Here is a 19,523-nt window from a genome sequence, read left to right as displayed (position 1 = left end):
CAAAATATATATATATATATATATAATAGTCAAGTTGAAAGTTGTTTAAAATTGTCACTGATCATAGCTTAACCACAACAAGACTTATCTTTAAAATGCGATAATTTTTCTATCATTATATAGGAAATGGGAAGTTATTTAATGTTTCTCTCTCAAATCAGAATTAGGGGAACAAACCTAAATTCTTTATAAAAGTATATTATATTAATGTAAAGTCATTTCATCTCTACTTAGTATATTATATTAATGGAGGCTGCATTACAAAACGGAGAAACAATATCCTATACTCTATCTACTATTTACTTAGTGGGTTTTATCCGATTATCATAAATTATATCATGCAAATCAATGATAAAAGAGAAGAATGTTTGCAAGGGAATTAATCAACTTCAATTGATTTGGTATAAGGTGATAGATAAATGATTAAAAAAAATTCCACCACAAAATAAAATATGATATGAAAATGATTTGCAACGTTCCCTTTTAAAGATTAGGAATATGTTACACCGAGTGATCACTTTATTTTGTCTAGTCCTATCTATTAACCACATCATATCAAATTAGCCAACATTTATCATAATAATTATTTGATGTGTAATCGTTTAATTAGGATTAAATATTAATAACGAGGAATCCAGTTAATATAATCTCACTCCCAGGTATAATGGAAGCTTTCTAAAATTTGAAAGATTAAATAGATACAAATCATTTATATAAATCGTTCTTTTGATCTAGTCTTTTTTTTTTTTCTTTTTGAAAAGAAAACACACCATCTATTCAAAAAAAGTATAGGAAGAAAACATACAATATACAAGACTAAGTGAAAGCGTTCCAATTCAGAACAATGGTGGAAATGTCATAATTACAATAAAATGTCGATTTTGAAAACCAAGAAGAAACGGTAATTTTGATATCATCCCATATAGTCGTTGCAGATTTAAAAACTTATGAGAAGAGACTATTGTTTTTCTCTCCTACCAAATGGCCTGGAAATGTTCATTGCACCATAGCACATTTCTACCATTAAAAAAGAGATATATGTTGATAAATTTCGCAATAAAATTTTCAACTCTAGTAGGATACGCCATGGAAATATTGAAGAAATCAAGCAAATGCTCCCATAGAGATGTAGAGTAAGGACACTGGAGAAATAGGTGGTCCAAAGACTCACTATTCTGATTACCGAGAATGTAATAACTCACGTGTAAACACAAACAATACCTGGTTTGCAATCTATCATCACAAATATTCCATTTCACTCTTCTTTTTCTATTTGATTTGTAGTATTTTTATTGTAGAATTTTTGTTGATATTTTAGGACAAATATTTTTCCTTTTTTTTATATTTTATCAAAAGAAAATGAAAATAAATAATAATAAAATCAAAAAGATATTTTGATTAAATTTGGATTCCATCTCTTCTAAAAATAAAAACTTTTAAATGAAAATAAAATAAAATATTTATGTTTGGAAATTTTCTTAATTTGATCAGGCGAATTAGGTAAAAAATCAAAGCTGTCAATTAATAATATATTTCATTTTGTTTAATTGTGTGATATTTTCCTTAAAAAAATAACATGGGACACAAGAGAAGACCACAAAAGTTTTCCATTCTTCTTGACATTTTTTTTCTCTCATACTAGAGTTTTTTTTTTTCTCTTGTTGATTATTTCTTGATTTTTTTTCAGACTGTTTCTTCTATCTCACCACCTTTTCTTTCTCGACTTTTGAATATTTTTTTTGTTTTATCATTTCTTTCTTTGCTCCACAATTTCTTCTTCCCTCTTACAACTTTTCTCACTGGTTCAATTTATTTTTTATAAGTATTTTTTTCTTTATCTTCTTTTCTTTTTCACTCATTACACAACTTCTTGTTGGGAAAAAAATATAGATACAGTGATCCTCCTGTAAGTTCTTCAAATAGGAACTATTTGATTTTCTCCTTCCTCGGACTAAAAGCAGATAAGTAAGTAATAATAACAAAGGAATAAGTGATAGGGATAGAAAAGCTTAACACCATAGGGATTATACTAGTTTGCCCCTATCTTGGGACTACGTCCAGTCTTCTGTGGAAAAGCAAGTTCAACTATAGTTGGGAATATTACAATGGAGATCACACTCAAGATATTACTATCTTGCTTCTAAGTACTCTTACAATGGTTACCTAGGATTACACAATTGAAAATACCCTCACTAAACCCACAAGATACGAACTCTGTTTTTCACACACTGCCCACAACCACTCAAATTTCCCTTATTTGGACTCTGTACAAATAAAACCTTAGATGAGCTCGTGAGCTTGGTCAACTTAGGAGCTCTTCCGTAGATGAGCTTAGGAGTTCGACCAGCTTAGGTGCTCTTCCGTAGATGAGCTTAGGAGCTTTTCCGTAGATGCACTTAAGGAGCTCTTTTTAGATGAGCTTAGGAGCTCGGCCGTAGATGGGCTTATGAGATCGGTCATATCTCAGCACGTGGTTGGTCATAATTTTGCCCCCAACAGTCGTGACCTAATTATAAGTTTAATTTGAGATGTTCATGCATTAGGATATGTTTTGATTATTTTATTTTGGTTATTCATTTATCTTTATTTTTATTATTGTCGCTTGAACTATTTCTAACATTAGATTTTATTGGTTATCTTTCTAACATGTTTTTTATGACATCTATGATATTTGGTAAATGTATATGTTATGTAATATTATACAATAAATGTTATTTTTTTTATTTTATTAAAGATCTTCAACTCAAATTTTGCAAAAGAATTTTCCGACGATGGAACAACGAAATATTCAAGAGGTCGATGTTCTTGGATTCTTTGAGGATAAAAATCAATATCTCAGAATGCCAAGATTTGATTTTTAATATATTTCTTAAAGAAAATATGTAATTTAAATCGCTATTATTTATCCTCATATTTTGCTTGAACAAAAAAAAAAATTAAATTACTAAGACAAATTGTTTTCATTTTATTTTTTCTTAAAAAAGTTTATCTTTATAAGCAAATAAATATCTTTTTTTTAGTTAAAAAGATGTATTTAGTTTTTGTAATTCTTCTTTTATATGGAAAATTTTAATGTAAAAAAAAACATTTAAATTATAAAAAAAATTCTATAAAGGCATTTCCACCGTGATATTTCTTTTTTTTTTTTTTTGAAAATACCTCTTGATATTTCTAAAAGTTAACAAATCAAATATTTTTCTTTAATATTTTCTAAAAAAAATCCTATGATGGAAATTGGGGATTTAAGAGGTCGATTTCTAATATTGTCGAGGTGATGAATCTATTTTGGGAGGCCAAATTAAATTCAAATAAATAAAATTATCTTAATGGCTTTAGGCTACTGGAAAAAAAAATGCAATTTTCTTGAAAATAATGAGTAAATAAATTATCGTTTGTTGAAAAATTGTTGTGGGAAAAGTAGAAAAAATCAAACTCCATGAGGCTTCTCCCTTTGAGAAAGATATCAATTTTTGCCTTGTTGGTCTTAAGGATCCCACATTTTTTGTTTTGGAGTTAAAACAAACCCCCATAGTTTGAACTCATTCTCTCTAAGTCTTTTATTATTTACATTGAAAAAATAAATGATCTAATAAATATTTATAACAAATATAAGCTATCTGATTGTCAATTGATTTTGAGACGGTAATATTGATATAGCAACAGAGTCCAACAAACTCAAACTGGGATATTTTGTAATCCATAACCAAAATGAACCAAAACCACAAATACACTTGCCGAAATATTATTTAAACTAGCTTTGAAATTTTAATCAATATAAAAATGACCACTCACTACAAATTAATTTTTAATATCAAATGGTTAAACTTACCTAACTTTGATAGTTTGATTTTTCGAAAAAGCCTGGGAAGCATTCAAGATATATTTTCAGATCAAAGCGCAAAATCTAACTTTGAAATGCAATGGTAATTAAAAAAATAGCACAAAAAGGCAAATTAATGCACATTCCTCTTGAGCCACATAGGAGAGATATATCCAACTTCTCTTTTTTTTGCATGTCATGACCACTAAGCACACAGTGGAAAAGCAAGCCAATGAAGCCTCCACCATTTCCTATATAAGGAGATCAATGGATGCATTCTAAGGCATCCCTTCAGCCATGGCAATCTCTAAAGCTTTCTCCCTTGCTTTTCTTCTGCTGCTGGGTTTCGGCTTAGCTTCGGCGGCCAGAACCCTTCTCGGCCATGATCCTGATGCATATAACCCTTATGATCGGAGAGTAGGATATGATCGCGACCACCATGATGGTGCATATGGTGGTGGTTCTGGTGGAGGATATGGTGCTGGAGCTGGCTCTTCTCTGGGAGGTTCTGGATATGGAAGTGGTGGCGGCGGAGGAGGTGGTTCTGGATATGGTGGTGCAGGAGATCATGGAGTTGGTTACGGGAGTGGTGGAGGTGGTGGATATGGAGGAGGGATGGGATCTGGCCTTGGAGGTGCTGGATACGGGAGTGGCGGCGGCGGAGGAAGCGGCGGAGGATATGGAGATGCAGGTGGGCGTGGAAAAGGATACGGTAGCGGTGGTGGTGGAGGAAGTGGATATGGAGGCGGAGGAGACCATGGGGCTGGTTATGGTAGCGGCGGAGGTGGAGGATACGGAAGTGGAGGCGGTGGCGGTGCTGGATATGGTCCGGGAGAGCATGGTGTTGGTTATGGAAGTGGAGGAGGAGGAGGATCTGGTGGTGGTTATGGTGGTTCTAAAGGTGGCTACGGAGGCGGTAGCGGCGGCGGAAAAGGTGGAGGAGGAGGGTACGGTGCTGGAGGAGCGCACGGAGGCGGATATGGAGGCGGCGGAGGATCAGGAGGTGGCTACGGCAGCAGTGGTGAAGAAGGAGGATATGACGGTGGATATTGAGAAAGCTTTGCTTATCCCTCGGTTGGAACATGAAAATGATTATCCAATATTCTACTCTTATGTATCAACAAAAATAAAATAATGAATTTGGGTAATTAATGAAGATGTTATATTTCTAAATGAATTTCAGTAACTTTCTAATGAATGTGTGAAATAGAAACTTTTCCATGCATTCCAATGTGAGAAATGAACTATTATGAAATATATTCTCCCTTTTCACCTTTAAATTATCGATCATTACATTTAATTAGTTTTTGTTTATGTTTTTGGATCTGTTTTAAACCTATAACGAGTCAGATTTAAAGATTAAGTTGGTTGCTGTACATTAGAAAGAAGAACTATTTAGTTCTGTAATAATTGGGTATCTTTAAAACGAACTAATTAAGGAAATTTAAAAAAAGAAAACAACTTTGGAAAAAATGCACAAATATGCTTTCATTGAGTTTTTTTAATTATAAAATGATGAGGTAATTTACCTCCCCTTTAAATTCACTTGGGTTTAAGACTATTGAGAGAGGGAGGGATATGAAAAAAAAACATGTATGTTCCCTTGTTTGCATGTATTTTAATTTAATCTCAGAAATGCGATCAAAGCCTCACATTGACTAGATAAAAGGAAGATTATAGATATATAAGTGAGAGAGACGACATCTCCGTTGGTACGAAGCTTTTTGGGTGAAACTAAAAACAAAATTATGAAGACAAATATCATACTTTCGGTACCGGTGGAATTTCATTGTCCTTAACAAATTGTCATAAAAAATTATGACATTTTGTGAAATACATATTAAATTTATATTACATAGTAAAATTTCTCTATTTTTAATAATAATTGATTCCTAAAGTTTAAAAAAAAAATTATTAGTACGTTCTAAATTCAAGTTTCTAATAAAATTTCTATAAAAAATTAAATTTATCATAATTTATCAAGGATTGATTGATAATTTAGAATGATTAATGCATTTATCTAATTCATATATAAATATATATTTATATGACACAATTAGTTCAATGATATCTAAATAATATCAGTCGTAGCTCAACCACTATGAGATTTATATCTTTAAAGTGTGATCATTTTGCCACCATTATTATATAGCAAATGGGAAATTATTTAATGTATTATTTCTCAAATGGGAATTAGGGAAACATGTGCATAATGGTATGTATAAAAATTATGGTAATGCAAAATCGTTTCAGAACCCATTTTACAATATCTCAATCTCATGGCGGCTGCGCTAAAAATTACAATAATTAAAAAAAATAAATAAATAAAACCCAAATAAAATATCTCAAACTTAGTGCGTTTTTATAGGCATCATCAATTAAGAATCATGCAAATATCTTATAAAGCAAATAGTCAATGTTTGTCAAGCAAATTGTATATTCAATGTTTCAAAAATCTTTTTAATTTTTTTAATTCTTGATGAAGCAAAATTTAGATTGGAGGCATGGTTTTAAATATCTGTCGACACGTCGACATGTTTTCATGGGTTCGATATCGACATGAGGGACAAATCGACATTTCCATCATAGTACAAGAAAATCGACAAAATATGAAAAATATCAACAAAATGTCATTAATATATACATAATATTAATATTAATCACTTTTAATTAATTTAGAAATAGAAAAATGTTTATTTGTCAATTTAAATATTTTTACGATTTTTTAAATTTTTCTAACATTTATAGAAATATCCATCGACATCAACATTTCATCGATATTTTTATTGATATTTCCATGAAATTAAGACCTCGATATTGTCATCGACATCGACATCTAAAACCTTGATTGGAAGGTTTCATGTAGGAAAAAGTACATATTTAGTTTAGTGAGTGAATTATTTCCAGAATTTTCAAAATTTTAATTTTGTAAAATCATTCTTAATTAATAAAACGCACAAAATTCATTTGACGAAATACCTAATATCAGGTGATAATTAAGATAGTCGTTATTTTAAAAAAATAATAAAATAAATCACAAGATGCTAAAATTGAATAATATGAATATTTTAATCTAACGACAAAAATTACTTAATTCAACCATAAATTAAAACACTCCAAAGATAAAACTTCAGAATATTAACTATGAATAGGTTATTAAATATAGGTCAAATTTTCTACTTTATACATGTTTATGGGTTTGACATCTATATACCGAGAGTGAATCGATATTTCCATAATATCGTAAAATAATCGGCAAAGTATGAGAAAAAAAATATCTAGATAATATCACTAATACATACATAATACTAATACTTATACTTTTTTATTTATTTAAAAGTGTAAAGTGCTTACTTACTTATTTAAATATTGATTATGAAGTTTTTTATTTTTATAATTTTTTTCAAAAATATCTATCCACATGGATGTTTTATAAAAATTTTGACTGACACGATTTTACCAATTTGACATTTCAAAATTTCCATCAATATGAACATTTAAAACTTTTATTTAACCCAGCTCAAATTTATAGAAAGGCAAAATAAATTGGAGGTAATAGAAGAGATTAATTTCACCGCTGCTCTCTGAGTTTTTCTTTGATTCTCTAAATCTTACAAAAATCTTTAAAAATGGTGTAAGTGGAAGTCATGCATATCCAAATTATGATTTTTTTTTTTTTTTAATTGCATGTGCACTCTGTTAACCACTAAGAACAAAGAGAAGTTAGGCTTGAAAGTTGGCTGCTTCGTCATGGTCTTTTAAACGGACCTTTTTTATAATTATGACATTCTCTTCTAAATGATACTTTTTTGTAATGATGACATTTCCTCTCTATTTCTTTGAACTGAAGCCTCACCATTTCCTATATAATGAAATGAATGAATGCATTCTAAGACATATCTCCCTTATATATGGCTAACCCTAGAATTTTATCCCTTGGTTTTCTTCTGCTGGTGGGTTTAGGCTTAGCTTCGGCTGCTAGAAACCTTCTCGCATATGATCCTCCACATCACTCAGCTGTGGGATATGATTACGATCGTCCTGTGCTTAACCCAAAAGTAGGGTACGATCCTGAGCATCATGATCGACCCTATGGTGCATATGGTGGTGGTGCTGGTGGAGGATATGGGAGCGGAACTGGCTCTGCCTTGGGAGGTTCTGGATATGGGAGCGGTGGCGGCGGAGGAGGTGGCTCTGGATATGGAGGCGCAAGAGATCATGGAGCTGGTTATGGGAGTGGTGGAGGTGGTGGATATGGAGGAGGGATGGGATCTGGCCTTGGAGGCGCTGGATACGGGAGTGGTGGCGGTGGAGGAAGCGGCAGAGGATATGGAGATGTAGATGGGCGTGGAAAAGGATACGGTAGCGGTAGTGGCGGAGGAAGTGGATATGGGGGCGGAGGAGACCATGGGGCTGGTTATGGTAGCAGCGGAGGTGGAGGATATGGAAGTGGAGGCGGTGGTGGTGCCGGATATGGTCCGGGAGAGCATGGTGCTGGTTATGGAAGTGGAGGAGGAGGAGGGTCTGGTGGTGGTTATGGTGGTTCCAAAGGCGGCTACGGAGGTGGTAGTGGCAGCGGGAAAGGTGGAGGAGGTGGATACGGTGCTGGAAGAGCGCACGGAGGTGGCTATGGAGGTGGCGGAGGATCGGGAGGTGGCTACGGCAGCAGTGGTGAAGGAGGATATCATGGTGGGTATGCACCTTAAAGTACATATTATCATCTCAAAGGTTATCCCATCCCTACCCGATGTTCATCGTGTGAACCGTAATAAATTGAATTTGGGTGACAATGTTATAGTATTTCTAAATCAAATGCAATATGTAATTTTCTTTTTTCTCTTCATCATCATGTTTTTTGGTGTGATGTCAGTTGGTTACTCAAATCACTGCAAGAGACCCTTTTAACACAGCGTGTACAAACAACTATTAAACTCATTGGTAATATATCTTGCAGCAATTTATAACTGTCGTAATAGCTGACAAAATTCACTACAATAGACCATTATTCTTATGGTGGGAATTTAATGCATATAACATAAATTTGTTGGGAATAGTGGAGCCAAAACAAAATCAAAATCAAAGAGTAGCATCTCAACACTACTTCGATTTATAAAGAATTTTTTTCTTAGATTAGGTTTTTTCAAGTGGTTGTGGTTGAATTTAAAATGTGTTGTTGCAGAAAATGAGAGGAGCGGCTTTGGGAGGACATCATTGATCTAATCCTCCAAATCAAATCTTTTTTTAATTACTTTATAGCTACCATTTCTTGTGATTAGACACCTTTTTTTAGGCTCTTCCTTTTTGTATGTTTCTCATATACCTCTTAATGAAATTGTACCTCTTTTTCTCGAAAAGTTCAGAGGGGCGACGGTAGTGAGTTTTGGCAGAGAGGTAAAGAATTCTTGGGTTGTGGAGCAATGTCAACAACCCGTTCTAGTGTGTTCAGTGAGGTTTTTCATTCCTTTAGCTATTTTTTGTGCGCATAATAGCAGAGGGTATTTTTTTCCCAACACTTACCAAGATATTACTACAAAATCAGTCAAAAAAAAAATTAAGGGCCAACACTTCGCAGTTTGAAAGAATAAGAAACGAGAAAAGGGTTAGTAGTATCAATATTTCATGGGTTTCATCTCAAAATTATTAATTGGCTACTCATGTCTATTATAAATCCTTGTTAGGTCCCTTAAGCTTTCAAGTTTAAATCCTTAATTGGTAGAGCATTGTGGCAGCTGTTATCGTAAGGTTAGTGAGGTTTTTCACTCTATATTTTCAAGTAAAGATGTGGTCGTAATGCTTAGAAGCTAGGTAACTATTATCGTGGTATCTAGAGAGCGTTGTAGAGTGAAATCCATTGTAATCTTTCCAAACTTGCGTTTGCAGAAGACTAAACCTAGGCCCTAAAACAAATACTTTTTGGTGGGTTTGTTTTTCAATCCTATCTCGCATTTACTGTTATTATTGATTAGACTTTGAGGATTGAGCATTTTATTTCCCAAAGCCCGTTGTTTGGGTAAGATTTTTGTTAGCCTACTAATTTAAATTGGGTGACAGAGTACTCAAAAAGAAATTTGTTAAAATAGTGTTTCGAAAACTAAATTTACTCTTATTTCTAATTTATGTTGCTTAATTTTTTTTTTTTTTTTAATGTTATCCCTATAAATTTAACAAGCTTTGAATTATTTTTATATATATTAAAATATTATTAAGAAAATAAAGAAAAAAACAAAAGAAACTATTTTGTTGTCAATTAACAATTATGTATGTATATATTTTTTTCAGTACAACATGTGGGGTGGAAGATTCGAATTCACGACATTCTAATCGTACATATATACCTTAACCTGTTGAACTAAATTCATATTGACAATAATTATATTTAATTAATAGTTCATGATATAGGAGATAATATAGTACGACCACATATTATATATCCCTCGATCTAAGAGAAGATAGCATTTAAAGCATGTTGATCAATAGTCATAATATAAGAAAAGAAGTTAATGAAAATAAAAGAATTTTTTCTAGAAATTTTCAGCATATTTAAAATCATAGATATGATAGGATAACAACAAAATGAATCATGTCACTTTTTCATTTAAAAGATTAATAATGATAGTTTTTTTTTCCAATTTAAAGAATCTAACAACGTGTTAAAATTCGTAACCTGAATATAACTCAACTGATTAAGACATATATTTTCGACTAAAAAGTCAAAGTTTCGCATCATTCTTTGGAAAAAAAAACATTGGATGATTAAAATATATATACATATATTTTTTTTAGTACAACATGTGGGATGGGAGATCGAACTCACAATTTTTTGGTTAGAGATACGTGTCAATTACCGCTGAACTATGTTGGTTTTGGCAATAAAAATATATTATTGTTGTTATATAATACACTTAATAAAGATTTATAATATGATATCCAAATCAGCACAGGACTCACATTCATCTAAATTGTCTCACTCACAGATCAAACCACTGTGAGATTTATATGTTTAAAATTGGGATCATTTTTCCACCATTGTTTAGAAAATGGGAAATTATTTTAATGTTTCTCTCAAGTGGGAAATTATTAGGGGATCATGCATAAGTGCTAATGTACATAGCTATAGTAATTGGAAGTCGTTTCATGATCATAATCTCGTGGCGGCTACACAGTACAAAAAGAGAGAACCATGGTTGATTAATTAATAGTTTCAGAAATATTCTTTTTTTATATTCATGAGTATCCTGACAACTTGTTAATAATCCCATGACATGAGAAGATGATTGTGTTGATAGGTTAGAAGAATAGTTGAGGTATTTTTTATATTAATTTTAATTAGGTTCTCCTATCTTTTCCATGTGAGATATTTAACTATTATCTATTAATATTCATGGGTTCCATCTCAAAACCAATTGGCAATGAGAGGAGTAGCTCATGTCTATTATAAACCATTGTTAAGTCCCTTCTTTTATCAATGTGGGATCCTTAACATTATCATCGATGTTAAATAAGGAAAAAAACTAATACCTTACCTCAAGTATCTTGATAATAGTATGATATTGTTCACTTTGGACATAGCGCCCTCACGCTTTGATTTTGGTTTTACCCGAAAGATCTCATGCAATATAATTGTCCTCTCTTATATATCATGGATCACCACTGTTGGAAAAGTAACGATCGAAAATATCCAAACACAACCACAATATGCGAGTAATTCACTAATAATGTTAGGATTGGAATACAAAATTTTCCTCAAAAATATCTCCTAGAGGTCGTCCTAGCAAAAGCTCCCTACCTTCTAAATATTTTAATACAATTAATACTTAGGTACAGGAATGAAAAACTCACAATAATCAAGATCTAATTACCCAGATAACGTCGATTTGGATCAACCCCAATGCATGCCTCTGCCAATACTCGAGCCGCTGCCACTGATTAGCTGCCAAAACCCTCTGAAAACGACCGCTAAAACCCCAGCTTGTTTGGCTTAGAAAACCCTAAAACCTGAAACTACGAATTTATATACTCGAAACAGCGCCATGGTGCTGCAGACACAAAAGCGCGTCCATGCTCCCCATCAGGACAGCGCCGCGATGCTGTCTTCTCGACCGCTCTAGCTTGCAGCATCCGCTTCTTTGTTTTTCATCCCCGCTTTGATCCCAACGCGTCCCGACTCATCTCTAGCTGGTTTCGACATCGTTTTGGCTCCATCAATCCCGACATCCCCTCTAGCCAATGTGGAATTTTATTTACATACCTTTCAACTCCAACCGTTCTCTTCTTCAAAATATTAAGTTAATTACTAGTTCGATCTCAAAATAGTTAAAGTCATGAAACTTTCAATTTCTTCTCTCATTTTAGATTATTCCATTGTTTTAATTTCTATTTAATAGAAAATCGTCGACATTATTTTTAGATAGAATAATATATTGTTCATCTAAGTTTTCCCACTCATATAACTCAACCATCCACTATGAGATTCATATCTTTATTAAAGTGATCATTTTCCCACCATTGTATAGCAAATGGGAAATAATTAGTATGATATAATATAATGTAACTCTCAAACGGGAATTAGGGAAACATGCATAAATGCTATGTAAAATATTATTATACTAATGCTAAATGCTAAGTCGTTTCATAAGCCATTTCATATCTAAATCTCATGGCGGCTGCAGTACAAAAAGAGTAAAAGAGCCCTAATAAAATATGCTCTCTACTTAGTGGGTTTGTGTACACATAATAAATTAATTATGCAAATTCTGGATAAAGGGAACAAAGTTATTGTCAAGAGAAATCATGAATCTAATAGGTGGTGAAATTAATAATTTTGATATCAATTTTAAAAATTAAATTCAATCAATAAAACATTTCATTCATAAGAATGTTTAAGCCTAACTATATAAGAATAGTTGGTGTTTCTTTTTTTTTTTTTATCCTTGAGTGTCCGGACCAGCTAATTCCTGAGGTAGGGTAACCAGTTTGAACTCATTCCCTCCTTATATTAACTCTAGTCCTTTGGAACAATAATTAAGTCATCCATGAGGGTTAAGAATAATTGGTACCTAAAAGGTAGTTTCATCTAACTATAGAAATTGATAACTTTGCAAACACTACAAAGTTTGAATTTGGGTGTGGCCGACGAACAATGGAATATGCACAGAGAGAGAAGCTGTGACGCTCAAGTTAGTTGAATTTAATTCTATACTCGGTGTGAGAATAGTTTCGCGTACCTAAAAAGTGAGGTAGGACTCACTATTTGTGAAGTTTAGGTTTCTGATATCGCTTGGGAGAGGTAATGATTGTCCATAAATCGTGGCGTAGAGAAACAGTTGTAGGTTTGTGACAAGCGATATAATGATCCTTGGACTGTCTCTTATGAGATTGAGAATTTAAGATTGTCATTGGTTGGCTAGACCTTAATGAAATTTCAAGCCGTGACTTTCAAGAAATCACCTGATCCAATGATATGATATTGTCTATTTTGAGCATAAACCTCATGGTTCTACTTTTGGTTTCACCCAAAAAGTCTCGTACCAATAAAGACAATTATCACCATCTATATATATTATAGATCACTCTCTTCTTTTCACTAACCAACGTGGAACTTATATGCACACTTTACAAACTTATATTGTACTTTTAACTTTAATGGTATGTACACGTGATCTGTTGGCACAAGTTTTCATCTATTATTGAAACGAAAAACAATAAACGAAAATGTTATCAAATTGGTCCTTTCCACCGCTACAAGCTCCTCTGAATCTGAACAAATCTTGCAAGATAGTGTAAGTGGAAGATCAGGATCAAAGCCTTACGTAAGTACCGATATGAATTAGTTGGAATCTTATTTTTGAGCCTAATGACAAAAGGCAACACACTATAGTGCCTCTTGAACATCCCTGAAGTTTAACTAATATCCCAAGTTGATCTCTTTTTTGCATGTGCGCCCACTACAGTTGAGAATTAACTCTCCAGTCTCCACCATTTGCTATATAAGGAGTAACGGACGCATTGTAAAGCATCCTTCCCTTCTCCATGGCTACCCTTAGAGTTGTGTCACTTGGAATTCTTGTGCTGGTGGGTTTGGGCTTAGCTTCGGCCGCCCGAACCCTCCTGGATTATGATCGTCGCTACGGTTATGGTCGTCCCAGCCCACGAGTAGGGTATGATCCCGACCATGGTGATGAATCGTATGATAACATATATGGCGGTCGAGGAAGTGGTTCCAGATATGGGGGTCGAGGAGATCATGGCAGCGGTGGATATGGAGGTGAAGTGGAGCGTGATGTTGGTTATGGTAGAGGATATGGAAGTGGAGGCAGTGAAGGATATGGTCCAGGAGGAGATCGTGGTGGCTATGGCTATGGTAGCAGTGGCAGTGGAATTGGGTCTAATAATGGTGGAGAAGGAGGATATGGTAATAGTGGCAAAGGAAGTGGAGATGAGAGTGGATATGATGGGGGATATGCAGTTAAAAATACCGTTGCAAAGGACAATGCAAGCCCTTGAGTTTAAGTTAAATAACCCAATGTACAGAGTGTGTCAACCAGAATAAAAGAAATTGGGTTTGGGAGTGTTGTGTTTTTTAAATCAATTATGTTGAAGCTGCCTTTGAGTGAATCTGAAATTTTAATGCAAATTAATGAATGGTTAATTCCAATGATTAAAAAAGTTTGGAATGTATGTGTGTGAGGATAATTTATTGGACCATGCTTTACTTTTGTCTATTTTCCGATCACCTTCTTCTACCGGCCACTTGGTATTCAATTTAATCCAAGTTTTTCCTTTTTTTAGTAGGGAGACTAAACGAAAGAACTCAAATCAAGAGAAATGGTTGATATAACGTAAGAGAGCTAGACGAAAAAACCCCAATTAAGCTGCAGTCAAATGCTCCAAATAAATTAGGATCCCACAGCATTACTCCAATAGAACGGACCTTCTGCTGCAATTTTAGTGTGATAAGGACTCCTTCGAGAAAGGAATCAATGCTACCTGCGAACGGGAGGGAGATTTTAAAGGTATCAAAAAGGAGAGACCAAATATTAGAAGTAATGTGAGCAGGGGAGAAATAGGTGGTTCAAAGATTCAATGGCTCGAAGAAATTTCTGCTTGCCATTGTGTCGAAAATATGAATGAAAGAATAATTTTTCTTTTTTTAACCTATTAGTTTAAGTTTCTAGGTTTTGTTTTAGTTTAACCTGGTATTAGAATAATATATAATGGAACGTATTTGAATTTCTATAATCTTATTTCTTCCCCCAATTAAAATTATTGGTGCGTCTTTGTGCTTATTTTCAAACCCACAAATGAAATATATAAAAATATGAATAAAGGATTATATTTACGAGCTCAGATCATTTTCCTTTTTCGAGAATCTCTTCCCTTTCTTGATCATTTGTCAGATAAAGAAAATGAATTGATCTTGTAGAATTCTTTAGAAATTCTTTAGTTTCTTCCGGAAGCGAATGATTATTCATGTGCTTCTAACGTTCTGTGAATAGCTGGGATATTGTGGAATATCTTCATATCTATAATATCATGCCTCAAAGCCCAAGAATTAGAATCTCAATTTGACACAATGGTGGCCCTGAAATTTATTGATCTCCTAAGACCTGGGTCATATATGCTTGACTTTAATTCCTTGAAAGAATAAGACATCTTTTGTGTTTGCGGACATGTTTTTCAAAAAAATTTCTCGGAGGTCACCCAACCAGTAAAGATGGTTCCCAGCTAAATACGCTTAATTTTTTGAGTGTTTATAATTGAGCCAATTGAGCCACTAAAGATGTACCTTGTTAGTATATGAAAAATCTGTTAGCAAGCCAAAGTGGGAACTTATTGTTTGGTTCAGTATCCAAGATTTGGGCAACTCTTGTCCCTCTAAAAAATGTAAATTTTTTCTACGGTAGGAATTAATAATACTCATGATAGGCTCCAAACTAAACTTCCTTCCATGTGGTTAAGCCAAAGTGGATGCACTCTCTAAAATCAAAATAGTAATTCTATGGATCATTTATTTCTCCACTGTCCATATTCAACCTTCCTATGGACGCATTTCTTCAAAATCTTAAAGATATACATCGTTCTTCCTGTGGGGTGTTGATGCCTTCATACGAAAATGTATAAATACCGGCCACACTCTCAAACAGCATAAATATGCTTTGGTGCAATGGTTTTTGCTCTATCCTTTGTTTTATTTGGTTAAAGAGAAACAAGGTCTTTTTTTAGACAAATATTGACCTACAACTCTTTTATGGGATGATATAAAAACGACTTGTTTTCTTTGGGTCATCTAAATCAAGGCTCTTTGTAATTATTATGACATCTCCATCATCTCTTTAAAGTGAGTGCTCCCTTTGTTGTATGTTTCTCATATCCTTTTGAATGAATAGTGATCTTCTTTAAATAATTTATAAAAAAAAAGGTTACTATCAATTCTTTTAATCCTTTTTAAGCATTGTTGCATGATCTCAGGATCCATTTAAGGTGCACATCCTATTGGGAGAGTTTTTAATTCTCTAATGTCATTTGTGACGTCCTAGGTCCAAGATTTAGATAAAGTATCAAGTTCAGATTTCAAATCTTAATCTGAATCCTGAGCGTAGAGGGTTGCATGTAATTACCTCCTTTCGTTCTCTATGTTATACAACACTATTAATAATTATTGTGTTTGTGAGTTGCAATATACAACACCTACGATTTCTCCAAACCAAACACACTTAATTTTTAGAGTTTTTATGATTGATCTATTGGATGTGCACCTTGTTAGTATATGTAGTTACTATCAATTCTTTTAATCCTTTTTTAAGCATGTTGCATGATCTTAGGATCCCCTTATTCATATTTGTTGTCGGTTCATTAATGTACTCGAGCGTCACATTCCTACCAACTTCCACTTGATTCTTCTGGTCCATACCACATCGTATTGGGAGAGTTTCTAACTCTCTGATACCATTTGTGACATCATAAGGTGTCAAATCCAGTTTCCAAATCTTAATTCAAATCCTAATCATCCTAGACGCGGTTGCTTATAATCTCATTTGCTTCTCTATGTCATACAACACCATTAATAAATATTGTGCCTGTGAGTTGCAATATTTGAGTTAGGATTTAAAATGGCATTTCATTTAGACGTCAGAAATGACGTATTTAGAACATATATATAAAGAGAAGAAGAAGAAAATTAGATGAAGCATGAACAAAAAGGGAGAGATCCACTATAGGAAGCAATATCAGATGGAGGGACCCCACACGTTATTCAGAAAAGACAGAGTTCTGGCCATTTTCCAATGTCCATTATCTATTCTCTCTTTGCTGCTGCCTTTTCTACTTCGTAGTTCACACTAAGCAACCTCTTCTCATGCCCTTTTCTCTAAGCAAAATTTTAACCAAATTATAACCTTTGTGTTTCTAAAACATTTGTAGATATGATCTTGTAAATGTCATAGCATTTTTTGAAAAATTCATTAATTAATCAAGGATTCAGTTCACAATGGTGACGGTTGAGTTGTAATGATCTAATTAGGTAGCAACATCGAAATCGGAGGCAAAATTATTTGACGATACGAGTATGGGGATCGTAGCACAACCAAACTATATGAATAGTTTGTGTTTATAGAGTATGGCAGTTGGGTATTTTTAACATGGGTAATCAAAGGGTTCACGACAGAAAAAAAGTGATTAGGCATGTGGCTAGACATATTTCTGTCGATTATCTTTTTCTTTTCTACGGTTAAGAATCTCGCATTGAAAGAAATGACCTAACAAAAATTTATAACATAAGTGTCGACTACTCCTTTCATTGTCAATTGATTTTAAGATGGAACTCACATGAACATTTATATGGTATTAGAACCCAAAAGCTAAAATGAGCCTCCGATCAAAAAATGATAGCCGGTCAAGATTGGTGAACTTAAAAGAGGTAAGGATCTAACAAGAATTTATGAGGTGGGTTATTGGTTTTGAGATGGAAACTCATAAATATTGATACGAGAGACCAAAAGCTCAAACGAGCATCCGATTTAAAAATAGAATCCGGTTAAGATTTATGAAATCACCCTCGAATGAAAATATAAGGGACATTTTTCAAAAGAAAAAATTAAGATTTTTATTTTTACTTCCCTGTGTTTAATTTTTTTAAACATTAATGAATTGTCCAGAATCAAGAACCCTTTTATCTTAAATGATTCCTAGCATTTTGGTTTATCAAGGAAAAAGAGCCAAACGCATTAATATTTTCTTTCTAATAAAACAACTAATACGAAACATTAAACTAGAGCATTATCAAAAAGATTCTTAATAGCTATTTTCAAGATGAAAAAAACTATCATCAAACAAGACTTGAAATAAAGTCATGGCCAAATTTTTCTGAACTTGTTAATGAGTTCAAACCCTTGTTTTTTACTGCAATTAAATATTAATCTAACAGATATACAATGAAGCTTGATTCATGACTTTATTGAAAACTTGTAGGTAAATGAACTGGCATACATATATCCAACTATTAGTTGAATGTCACGTCAGTCCATCTAGCTAGAAATAACATAACATGCAATAAAAATCAATAAGCTTATTGATAACTTTATGCAATAAATTTATTGGCATATTGGATGAAATTGTTAGGTGTGCGACTAAAGTCTCAACGTTGTTTGAAAGTGTGGATCGAGGGACGAATCATATCAAATTGATCCCGAAGTTAGATTTCAACGTTTTATTGTTGAGTTTGGAACTTTTTTTGTTTTTACCTACATGATTTTGTAGCTAGGTTTAGTTGGGTTTGCCTATTTTTTGTGAGTTGATTTAAGTATTTGTGTAATTTATTAGCAGGTTCGTAAGAAATTTCAATTTAATTTTGTAGTTGAAGTTTATGGTTTAATTTAATGAAGTTAAAATTGTTTTTATTTTCAAAATATATTGACTCAATGACCCAAGTATAGGGGTAAAAATATAACTTTTTCTCCGAAAGATAGGAGTGTTAAAAAAACCCGACAACCTGATAAACCTAACGAATCCAACCCAAACCGTAAATATTGGAATTGGTTAGATGAAGCCTCAAGTTGAATTTGGGTCTTGGGTTCAACCTTTAAAAAGTCGAGTCAACCCAACCCAACCAGAACTTATGCATATATGTGTATTTTTTTAATTATAATATATATATATATATATATTCCATCGTATATCTTAATCTCATTTAGTTTTAATCCTAACTTATACATTTAGTTTTAATCCTAACTTCTTGTCGTTGCAATAATTAAAAATAAAAATAAAAACCGACAACTCAACCCGAAAATATTGGATTGGGTTGGGTTGGGTTGACCATTCAATTCAAACCCGACAGTTCTAGTCAACCCAAAATTTTGGTTGGTCCCAAAACCGTTCCTAACCCGACCCAACTCGTGAACACCCCTACCGTAAGATAATATATTTATTTTTTTGTATGAGATGGTAAAATAAATTGGCACACTCAAAAGCTTATCAATATTCATCCATTTTATCTTAAAATCAATTGGAATACTTAACAAAACTAAGGAAGTGATGCAAGAAATTGAGGCCTCCAACCCAATTACTCTAACTAATTAAATAATACGTATATTTTTGACCGAAAAGATTGACATCTAGTTGAACCAAAGAAAACAATTGAGGGCATTGTGTTGTAATAAAAACAATGTAAAACTTTTGACCACCATTGGCAGGCCAGCCTTTCCCTTTT

General features: G+C 33.2%; 2 protein-coding genes across 2 annotated transcripts; both read left to right on the top strand.

Moving 5' to 3' along the window:
• The first annotated feature begins 4,095 nt into the window (after positions 1 to 4,095).
• LOC148208784 (uncharacterized) lies at positions 4,096 to 4,997 on the top strand. Its single transcript, XM_088119002.1, has one exon. The coding sequence runs from the start codon at positions 4,118 to 4,120 to the stop codon at positions 4,871 to 4,873; it is 756 nt and encodes a 251-aa protein (XP_087975128.1). The 5' UTR covers positions 4,096 to 4,117; the 3' UTR covers positions 4,874 to 4,997.
• A 2,670-nt stretch (positions 4,998 to 7,667) lies between these two features.
• Positions 7,668 to 8,663, top strand: LOC111014912 (uncharacterized). The gene has a single exon (XM_022289781.2). It carries the CDS (start codon positions 7,732 to 7,734, stop codon positions 8,524 to 8,526), a length of 795 nt encoding a protein of 264 aa, XP_022145473.2. The 5' UTR covers positions 7,668 to 7,731; the 3' UTR covers positions 8,527 to 8,663.
• Positions 8,664 to 19,523: the final 10,860 nt, after the last annotated feature.

This window comes from Momordica charantia (genome assembly GCF_013281855.1).
Source record: "Momordica charantia cultivar OHB3-1 chromosome 10 unlocalized genomic scaffold, Mcharantia_2.0 BLBB01000010.1, whole genome shotgun sequence".
In the NCBI taxonomy this organism is placed as follows: Eukaryota; Viridiplantae; Streptophyta; class Magnoliopsida; order Cucurbitales; family Cucurbitaceae; genus Momordica; species Momordica charantia.
This window is presented reverse-complemented; position numbering and strand designations above follow the sequence as displayed.